This window comes from Trifolium pratense, linkage group LG3, assembly GCF_020283565.1.
Source record: "Trifolium pratense cultivar HEN17-A07 linkage group LG3, ARS_RC_1.1, whole genome shotgun sequence".
Lineage (NCBI taxonomy): Eukaryota > Viridiplantae > Streptophyta > Magnoliopsida > Fabales > Fabaceae > Trifolium > Trifolium pratense.
This window is the reverse complement of record NC_060061.1, coordinates 47,620,210-47,631,715: the sequence shown is the minus strand read 5'-3', so window position 1 is coordinate 47,631,715 and position 11,506 is coordinate 47,620,210. Positions and strand designations below refer to the sequence as shown.

Here is an 11,506-nt window from a genome sequence, read left to right as displayed (position 1 = left end):
CCATGGTGGTGCGACAAGGTCTATCTTGTTGTCGCCATGTTGAGGTTGTTGACCGTAAGTCATCGGCGTTGATGTTTGTGTTCATTTATCTTGTTATGGCACATGCATGTGGGTCGACCATGGGTTTAGGGGTGTTCACGACTCCGGATCAACCAACCTAATTCAACCCACAATTTTTTTAGACCTTGTTAAAATTTGAGTTCAACTCATGAAATAGTTTGATTCGGATAACGAATGTGTGATTCTAAAACTTCTCTGTGCATTCAACCTACTCATAAATTTTGAAATATGAATCTAAAAAGTTTTTTTTTTATACTATAGTCTATATTATAGATTAATACATCAGTTATTCAATCAATCTAAAAAGTGAATATTTATTTACAATCAGATGAAGTATTTTTTTTTAATTTGAATGATAACCTCTATAATATCAGCAAATAAGACTTGTAATTTAATTAGATTCGACTGATATTTTTGTTTACAAAGAATTATATTTAATTGAAAATTTCAACCAAGTCAAGATTTAATTGATAACTCTTACAAGTAAATTAAACTGATCATCATTTATTCAGAAAGTAAGAACATAAATGAGAATGCACTACCATGATTCAGAGCTCAACTCCTAAATTTTCCTAAATAAATGCATCTAATTGTGTAAAAGTGTATCCAGATTCAGCAGAGTCGTTGTAAAAATTCCAGAATCATTTACAAGCTTCCTCGAAACCTCAATGTTTGGAACAGAATCATTTACCAGGAACCAATGTTTCAAAGCTGAAACTATCTCTTTATCATTAACAGCAAGTCACAAACATAACATGAGATATATACATGGTGGTTGGTCTCTTCTGTAAGCTGTAATAAAAAATTAGTTACCTTTTGCTGAAAACAACTTAAGTAAATTGAACAATTATTCTTATATCTTTAATCTTATAAATATGTAGAAAGAATTACACAATCAATCAACCTCTCCATACAAGACGAAAGGAAAATGCATCTTAGTTTAATGTGTTCAGTCAATTCAAATGAAACAAAAACACGTAGGTTATTAAGCGGTGTAACATTCTCTGCATTGCAAAAAAAAAGTGAATTTAGAAAATAAGAACATAAGTGACTTAAAGTGAGAATGCACTACCATGAAACAACAAAGCTCAACTCCTACATTGACGCTGATTCCTATTCAAGGAAAGCAACAATGTTTGCACATATGTTGCCAACATTATTACTCCGTAAAAACTAAGACAGACCTAAAATAATAGGAATGAAACTGTGAAGTTGAATCAAAATTACAGCTTATGTAAAAGTGTACCAAGATTCCAGAGGATAATCAAGTTCCATATTTAGCATATGGCAAAATCAGAATTAACAGTTGACTCCTCGTTATATATTATAGTATAGAATCAGAATTAGCAGTAACATACCATGCATGATAGTACTCCAGAATATAAAATATGGGAATCAACTTTGTTATTATAAATACATAGATGCCCTCATAACAGAAAGACTAAAGAAAAAGGTAAAAAAACACCTTTGCTAAACCTAACTAATAAAAACTGAGTGATATCTATGGAAGTTCAAATCTAAATGAAACAAAATAAACACAGGTTGAAGAATCAGTGCTAAAAACAAGTAAACAAACAGGTAAGCCATAAATGAAAATCATAAAAATGAATAGTTAACTTCTCCTATGCAGATGATCAATCTGACTTGTGACCTTTATATCCATCTAATAAGAGTGGCAAATCTTTCTCAAATGGGGTAACATATTTCTCCAAAAATGTTTTCTCACTTATGATAACAAAGCTACTTATGCGCAAACCACTCTTTATCAAACCCTTTGACTTCAAAATCTTAACAACTGCACATCTAGGGACAATAATTTTCTCCAAGTTACGGGTCAGAATCACAGGGCAGCTAGCAATGTCTTCTGGTGGAACACCCATATCGTTCACCAAGAAACTCATTATTTTCATAATCTTTTTTTCTGAGACTGTTATATACCGAGGTTGCTTATGGAACGCCAAAAGACACACATCTTTCGACCAGCCTCAACTCTCAAAAATCTTCAATTTTGACTCCCAAGTCTTTTTGGCCATTATTACAATTACTTGAAGTGCCAAAACAAAATTCGACTTCAAAGGATTGAACCCCATTTCCTTGACAATATTAACAGCCACAACAAATCTAGAATGCTTGACGAATGCTACATTGGGGAAATTGGATACCAAAAGGGTAACGAAACGTTGAGGCACACCAAGCTTCCTCAAAACCTCAATGTTTTGAACCATGGAACCAAAGTAAAAGTTACATGTCCAACGCTTAAAAACTGAAACTACATCTTTATCGTCGAGAACAAAGCTCCTAAGAATGTGATAACGAGGTATAATGTTTTGCTCCAAACTTGTTCTTAAAAAAGGAAATGTTACCAATTAGGATTTTGGGGAGATCAGTGATTGAAATCCCAATGGATATCAAAAAACTCGATTTTAGGCAAAAGGGTATTTTCAGGATCTGATAAAAGCACTGAAGGGTGTTTCTTAACAAGTCTTGATAATTGGAAAGCAGAAAAGCCATAAGTTCTGAAAAGTTGAAATACAGCATTTGGGGCATCATCAGATTTTCTGAATTTCAACCTATTTTTGAGTTTAAGAACTTTTTCAGAGGACAACCCAGATGAGTTAATGATGCTTGAAACCTTAAAGGAGTCATTTTGATTTGTGTTGGAAACAGAAAGAGAGAAATTAGAAAAATGATTGCGGCAATGAACAGTTACAGTAGAGTGAAGTGTGTTGTAAGTATGAGTGAAAACTTGAAAGAAATTGAATTTTAACAATGAATCAGAAAACAACAACATGGTCTTACCAGTGTCTGAAGTTGGATTTAATCATTGATGTTTGGATTCATGCAAAACGCTTCGAATTTCTTCTTATAGTGATGTTCATAGTAGAAGACGGAAATGGGAAATGTATTCCAATCGATATGGTTTTTTTTTTGGGTTAAACATGTGTTACCGGTATCCGTTACCGATACCGGTACGCGGTACAATATTTTTAGAAAATTTAAGGCATGCTATAAAATATTAGAAAAATTATTATCATTATACTTTGAAGATTTAATTTTTTTTGTCTACCGTCTCAACTATTTTCATAAAAAACGAAAGATAATTAAACTATAATAAAAAATTAAAATATTTTAACAGATTTTTCAACCGCCAATATGTTTTTTTCTTATTCATCATCATAAATCAACCAAATAAAAATAGTTACGGAATAGGTGTGTACCATACGAGTACCATGGACATGGAGTATCCGGTAATGATACGTACACGGTACGGGTACTTCACCATTTTAGGAGTACCCATGCTACATAGAACCAAACTTTGGTTCCTATAGTTTCACAGAATTTTCGTTTTAGTCCCTGAAGTTTGTTTTCACACTTTTTAGTCCCTGAAGTTTAATCACTCAATGTTTTTACTCTCTGCCTTCCACATGGGTTAAAGGATGATGGCGTGGCAAGGTCACGTCACTGCCACATTTTTTTTTGCTTGCCACGTCACCAATCAGTTTTTTTTTTTTTTTTTGTATATTCCTCGGTTAAAGGTTAAAGGTTAAAGGATGTACTTTTTAGTTCTCAATTTTTTTTCTAGATTGATGCCAGAACAAACTTCCACGTCATCCTTTAACAAAAAAAAAACTGATTGGTGACGTGGCAAGCCAAAAAAATACATGTGGCAGTGACATGACACTGTCACGTCATCATCCTTCAACCCATGTGGAGGACAGAGACTAAAAACATTGAGTGATGAAACTTCAGAGACTAAAAAGTGTGAAAACAAACTTTAGGGACTAAAACGAAAATTATGTGAAACTATAGGAACAAAAAACATATTTAACCCTTTTTTTTTTTGTTACAAGAGAGAAAGAATCGATCATGGTTCGACCCTTATCAACTAAAGATTGTTTATCCTCTAAATATTAGTTTTGTTTTTGAATTTCTTTTTTAACAACTGTCACACCGTTTAGTATGAATCATACTAGCATTTAAAATGGAAAATGCTAAACAGTGTCTGGGACACTGGTTAAGGATATTAAGAATGTGAAAACCCGGTCATAAACAGTTGCAAACATACGGGTGTGAGTCTTTATTTTAAATGTAGCAACAAAGTTTCAATCCAACCCGTTAAAAACGACTCGTTTTACCCGTCACCCGTATGACCAAACATCCAAATAAACCGAAGAAGTAAATGATCAGAATTGAGTCTAAATGAAGAGGTTGCGATTTTTATCAATTTGACCATTTTTGGTATTGATCAAATCCGACCAATGCTCTTTCCTAGAGTAAAAAAAAAATTAGTGCCGAATTGTTAAGATATTTGTAAACAAATATTTGACTTTATGAATGTTTCAAAAAAAAAATCTGATTTTATTAAATTTTACTCAAATTATTTCTTCAAAAGAATATAGTAAGAACTAAATTAAGAATAACCAAATGTTAAGAGATTAATTGTTTTACACTGACGATGTAAAACTTTTTTATACATGTATCCAATTAAATTACACCATAGCTCCACTTTGTAAAGAAAATTTACACTGTCGGTGTATATAAATTGAATCATAAACGTAATCACAGACTTATATCAAAAATAGTATTTGAAGGGACGACTTATATTTCTTTTTTAAATTAAGAAGATTATAAAATGTTTCTTTTAAAATGATCTAAGTGGTTAGAATGGTGGTCAGAGTTATGGTTAATGGTGGTTAGAGTGGTTGTCAATGGTGGTTGGAGGTGATCAGAGGTTGTTAGTGTGGTGGTCATTGGTCAAGGTGATATGATAAGCGATTCGAGGTGGTGAAGGTGGTTGCAAGCGTAATTTACATTAAAATATGTTACATTTCCTATCAAGTCTACCTATTTTACTATAATATATATTTGTTAATCAAATAATCAATCACCAGCCACCTCTTCAACCGCCGTCCTCTAATTGCCTCCGGCCATTGCTGACGACAAAATTTGCAACATAAGTACTATACATATTCAAGGAATTTGGACAAGCAACAAATCCATTCTCCCCCTTCTCCTTTAATCAAACCTCACTCTTCTCAATATGACGATAGAGCACTCCATGCCACCATATATTGTCAGCTGCTTCGCTCTCAGAGCTGCAGAATCCGCTGCACTAGTTGCCTTCTAAAGATTAACAATCTTTGCAATGTAGCGACGACTGTTAAGGTCTTTCAAAACCAATGTACCGCTCCTTCATATAAATTTTCCCTCCTGCTTCAGCCTTATACCACCCCTTCAAATACATGAACTCCTTCCTCCCATAACAGTACCATCTCAAATTTTCAGAGCCATACATTACATATTTAACCATTGCACATCACCAATTCCTTATACCTATGAGAGTGTTAATACTTAATACTCCACCTAGCAAATATTAGATGAGGCATATGAAGTATCTATCAAACCAATACACCAAGTAAACTAAAAAAAAACTATTCAATGTCACCCTACTGGAATTTATAATAATCTGTAAGAAAAAACTGCAATACCAGCAATAATAAGTTACTCTGAATGTTTATCTGTATCATCTTTCACTCATATGCTGCCTAAGAAAATTATGTTAGCATCTATTGAGGCATAGCAAAGCATCTCAACCTAAGATTAGTTTATTCTTGAACCTGCCATTGTATTTTTCTACTAGTATGCACACAACATGTAAGAATGACAGCAGACGTGATAACAGGCAAAGCAAACAGGTGTGATGTATTTTTCTACTACATGAGGAAAAAGAACTTGTTATGAGTGATGTGAGCAAAGTGGACGTGTGAGAGAGATGAACTTGTTAATTAGTCTTAGTTTGCATCAAACATAGTTTCTCTAAATAAATGCATCTAAAAACAGCTGATGTAAAAGTTTTCTGAAAGATCATCAACATGTAACATAATTTCTGCCATATTATAATTAGAACTTGGATAAGGCATAAAGGTTAGTGTAAAATACAAAGACCTTTATTACCACTAAAAAGGTTATTTTCATAACAGAAAGACTAAAAAGGGCCTTTATTACCACTAAAAAGGTTAGTGTTACCAATACATAGATATCAAATTCTGCAAATAGCTTCAAAGTATAGATCATGTCCGGATGATCAATCTAACTTCTGACCTTCATATACAGCCAATACCAATGGCAAATCTTTCTGAAAAGGGGTAATATATCTCTCCAAAAATGTTTTCTCACTTATTTGAAGAAATGTACCTATGAGCAAATCACTCTTTACCAAACCCCTTGACTTCAAAACCTTAACAACTGCACATCTTGGTATTAATGTCTTCTCCACGTTGCGGTTCAGAATATTAGGGTTTCTAGCAATGTCTTCTGGGGTAAGACCCATATCTTTCACCAAGAAGTTCATTATTTTCATAATCTTTTTTTCTGAGATCGTCATATACAGAGGATACTTTTGGAAAGCCGAAACACAGATATCTTTCGACCATCCCCACCTCTCAAAAATCTTCAATTTTGACTCCCAAGTCTCTTTGTCCATCATTACAATTACTCGAAGTGCCAAAACAAAATACGACTTCAAAGGATCGAACCCCATTTCCTTGACAAAATTAACAGCCTCAACAAATCTAGACTGGTTGGTGAATGCTACATAGGGAAAATTGCATACCAAAAGGGAAATGGAACGTTGAGGCACACCAAGCTTCCTCAACACCTCAATGTTCGGAACAGAATCATTTAACATAGAAAGATTGTAAAAGTTCCATGTCAGACGCTTAAAAACTGAAACAACCTCTTTATCATCGCGAACAAGGCTCCTAATAATGTGATAACGAGGTATAATGTTTTGCTCCAAACTTCTTTTTAAAAAGGAAATGTTACCAATTAGGAATTTGGGGAGATCAGTGATTGAAACCCCAATGGATAGAAAAAACTTGATTTTAGGCAAAAGGGTATTTTCAGGTTTTGATAAAAGCACTAAAGGGTGTTTCTTAACAAGGGTTGATAATTGGGAATCAGAGAAGCCATGGTTTCTGAGAAGTTGAATAACAGCATTTGGGCCATCATCAGATTTTTTAAGTTTCAACCTTTTTGTGAGTTTAAGGGTTGTTTCAGGGGACAACCCAGCTGAGTTAATGATGTTTGATAACATAAAAGAGTCATCTTGATTTGTGTTGGAAACAGAAACAGATAAATTAGAAAAATGATTGCTGCAATGAACAGTTAAAGTAGAGTGAAGTGTAGTACTATGAGTGAAAACATGAAAGAGATTGAATTTCAACATTGAATCAGTAAACAACATGTCTTACCAGAGTCTGAAGTGGTATTTGATCATTGATGTTTGGATTCATGCAAAACGCTTCGAATTTCTTCTTGTAGTGATGTTCATAGTAGAAGATGGAAATGCCAAAGATTTTTCGATTTTTGAGGTCACCCTTATCAACTTAAGATAATATGGGACGGATGAGTAATTTTTTAAGGAAAAAAAATACTTCTTTAATACTAAAGAGTGTCTCGGGACACTTATTAATTAGAGTCGAGCACGAACCCACGATCCAACTTATAACCGACATAACCACCAATACATGGAATCATCTGGTTAGGTACGAGTTGGATTACGGGTCAACAATTTTGAAAAATTGTTTTTGAACGGTTGCACATAGACATGTGTGAGTCTCTATTTTAAATATAGCAACAAAGTTAAAATCAACCCGTTAAAAGTAAGAGACCAAATTAAAACCTAAAATAAACTTAAAGACCAAATATGTAGTTAAACCTTTAAAAACAAATATAAATCGTCCCCTCAAATAAACTACACTTGTGAGATGTTTGTATGATTAATTATTCGATACATTTCATATCTGGTGAAAAAAGAATTATTAGATACATTAAAAAATATTTTTTTTAAAATGATCTAAGTGGTTAGAATGGTGCTCAGAGTTTTTGTTAATGGTTGTTAGTGGTGATTTTGTTGAACTAAATGAATTCCGAAAATAACCACAACTCCATTACTACAAAGTTTGCTCACGACTATGTGCAAATCAATATGCATCTTAAATTCTTTTTTTCATTTTTTTTTCACCAGAGTATCCGATCTACTGGACCGCCTAATCTTGTTCTGAGGTCAGTTTTGGCAACCCCTCCCAATTGCAATTGCGGGGATCAAATCGTAGTGCTGCCTACCAAGTCCAGCGCCAATCACAGGATTGTATATGCATCTCAACTTTGTTAGAGCCAAGATTTCAAGTCAATCACAAACTCTTTAAGATACCCCTACATAAATCTGCAACATAAGTACTATATATATTCAGGATTTTGGAAAAGCCACAAATTCATTCCTCCTGTTCTCCTTTAATCAAACCTCGACACCCTGCTCATATACCACCCTGACAAGCCTCGATCGGCATAGATTTTAACCCAACCTGTTGACAGAGCAATCCATGCAACCTGTTATTCTGAATGTTTATCCGTATCCTCTTTCACACATGCTGCCTAAGAAAATTATGTTAGCATCTCTTGAGGCATAGCAAAGCATCTCAACCTAAGATTAGTTTATTCTTGAACCTGCCATTGTATTTTTCTACTAGTATGCACTCAGCATATAAGAATGACAGCAGACGTGATAACAAGCAAACAGGCGTGATGTAGTCATTATATTCCACCAAGAAAAGGTTACTACGATGCAAAATGTAAAGACGTCATTATAGACGAAAGACAATATGGACTTGGACCAAACTAAAGGATGCGCTAATAAAGATAGCTGGAAGAATTAACTTCAGCCTAAAAGTTGAACAAATGCACCAAAGCTAGAGCATATGCTAATAAAGCCAATCAAAGAAACATTAAAATGTATTCTAAAATTCTAACCCTTGTTGGTTAGACTAAGGCTGCACATCATTAAAATAGGTAATACAAGGTATATTAATAACAAACTTAATTATGAATCAGACCTTTATATTTTACAAATTTCACTTTCTATATCTCTCTGAACTGCAAAAAAGTAAATTTAGAAAGATTACCTTGGTGGTGTTACATTGGTGGTGATATTTATCACCAATTGTGGCCAACCTCCATATCAATTAATTTCTGTTTCTTTTATTGCACTGTTTTTTAACATATATGTTAAAATATGAGGAAAAAGAACCGGTTAAGAATGATGATGCGAGTGAAGTGGGCGTGGGAGAGATGAACTTGCTGATTCGTCTTAGTTTGCATCAAGCATAAATTTCTCTAAATAAATACATCTAAAAATAGCTGATGTAAAAGTTTAACTAGATTCCGAAAGATCATCAAGCTCCATATATATCATAATTAGAACTTGGAAGAAAAAAAAAAACAGCTCTGCTACAAATTAACTAATCCAATTCAAAAGACGACAATCTAACTGATGAAAGGGCCTTTGTTTATCAATGAGTAAGAAGATGATAACAATTGAATATCTAGGTAAGTCCAAATCCAAATGAAACAAAACAAAACAGAGGTGTAGAATTCAACATAGCAAGTGAGTGGTGTAACAAGTAACTCACAAAAATGATATGTCAAATTCTGCAATCAAGTACAGCTAATCAATAAATTCAAAGTAAAGATCATGTCCAGATGATCAATCTAACACCTGACCTTCATATACAGCCAATACTAGCGGCAAATCATTCTGAAATGGGATAACATATCTCTCGAAAAATGTTTTCTCACTTATTTTAATAAAGGTACCTATGAGCATATCACTCTTTATCAAACCCCTTGACTTCAAAATCTTAACAACTGCACATCTAGGCATTATTGTGCTCTCCAAATTGCGGTTCAGAATATTAGGGCTTCTAGCGATGTCTTCTGGGGAAAGACCCATATCCTTCACCAAGAAGTTCATTGTTTTCACAATCTTTTTTTCTGAGATCAATATATACGGAGGATATCTTTGGAAAGCCAAAACACAAATATCTTTCGACCAACCCAACCTCTCAAAAATCTTGAATTTTGATTCCCAAATTTCTTTCTTTATCTTAACAAATACTTGAAGTGCCAAAACAAAATTCAATTTTGAAGGATCGAACCCCATTACCTTGACTGAATTAACAGCCTCAACAAATATAGAATGATCGATGAATGCTACAGCGGAATAATTGCATACCAAATGGGAAATGGAAGTTTGAGGCACACCAAGCTTCTTCAACACCTCAATGTTTGGAACCATGGAATCACCGCCCAAGTTCCATGTCCCACGCTTAAAAACTGAAACTACCTCTTTGTCATCGCGAACAATGCTCCTAATAAGGTGATAACGAGGTATAATGTTTTTCTCCAAACTTGTTGTAAAAAAGGAAATGTTACCAATTAGGACATTGGGGAGATCAGTGGTTGAAACCCCAATGGATTGCAAAAAGTTGAGTTTAGGCAAAAGGGTCTTTTCAGGTTTTGATAAAAGCACAAAAGGGTGTTTCTTAACAAGGGTTGATAATTGGGAATCAGAGAAACCATAGTTTCTGAGAAGTTGAATTACAGCATTTGGGCCATCATCAGATTTTTTGAGTTTCAATCTTTTTGAGAGTTTAAGAGCTGTTTCAGGGGACAACCCAGATGAGTTAATGATACTTGATAACGTAAAAGAGTGATCTTTATGATGATTTGTGTTGGAAACAGAAACAGAGAAATCAGAAAGATGATTGCGGCAATGAACAGTTACAGTAGAGTGAAGTGTTGTAGTATGAGTGAAAACATGAAAAAGATTGAATTTTAACAATGAATCAGAAAACAACAACATGGTCTTACCAGAGTCTTAAGTGGAATTTGATCATTGATGTTTGTATTGATGTTCATCGTAGAAGATGAGAATGGGAAAGATGGTTGGACCCTTATCAACTTAACATAGTAATATTAAAAAGAAGCCACGTGGCATGAAATAATTGGTCCATGTGGCACTCTGTTAAAAAAATTGCATGGGGTGTTACAATAATTGGACTATCTATAATTATATTTTAGTGTGAAAGTTAAATAACCATATTATACCACCTTCAATTCAAATCCATAAACTTCTTCCTCCCATAACAGTATCATCTCAAAATTTTCAGAGCCACACATTACATATCTAATCTAACCATTACACATCAACAATTCCTTATACCTATGACTATGAAAGTGTACTGTTTTTATTTTTTTTATTTTTAAGAAGCTAAATTAGTTTATCCAAATTAGTAGAAGAGATAATTGAACCCGATACCTTAAGAAGAAGCACACTTCAGGTCCCAAGCCAATACCACCAAACCAACTCAAATGGGTCAGTGTACTACTTAATATTAGATGACGCATATGAACTGAAGTATTAAACCACTATACCAAGTAAACTCGAAAAACTATTCGATGCCACCCTACTCCAAGTAATAAACTGTAAGAAAAAGTTGTAGCACCAGCAATAAGTCATCCCTACCCTCTTTCACACATATGCTGCCAAAGAAAATTATGTTTGCATCTCTTGAGGCATAGCAAAGTATTAGAAATAAGTTTAATT

The 11,506-nt window shown here is 33.9% G+C and overlaps 2 protein-coding genes across 2 annotated transcripts; both read right to left on the bottom strand.

Moving 5' to 3' along the window:
• Nucleotides 1-1,442: 1,442 nt before the first annotated feature.
• On the bottom strand, nt 1,443-7,472 carry LOC123915277. Its single transcript, XM_045966414.1, has 4 exons — nt 6,148-7,472; nt 2,478-2,805; nt 2,252-2,358; nt 1,443-2,044 (listed from the first exon to the last, which is right to left on the bottom strand). Exons 1-4 carry the CDS (start codon nt 7,304-7,306, stop codon nt 1,695-1,697), a joined length of 1,944 nt encoding a protein of 647 aa, XP_045822370.1. The 5' UTR covers nt 7,307-7,472; the 3' UTR covers nt 1,443-1,694.
• A 1,783-nt stretch (nt 7,473-9,255) lies between these two features.
• Nucleotides 9,256-10,861, bottom strand: LOC123917260. The gene has a single exon (XM_045968931.1). It carries the CDS (start codon nt 10,760-10,762, stop codon nt 9,605-9,607), a length of 1,158 nt encoding a protein of 385 aa, XP_045824887.1. The 5' UTR covers nt 10,763-10,861; the 3' UTR covers nt 9,256-9,604.
• Nucleotides 10,862-11,506: the final 645 nt, after the last annotated feature.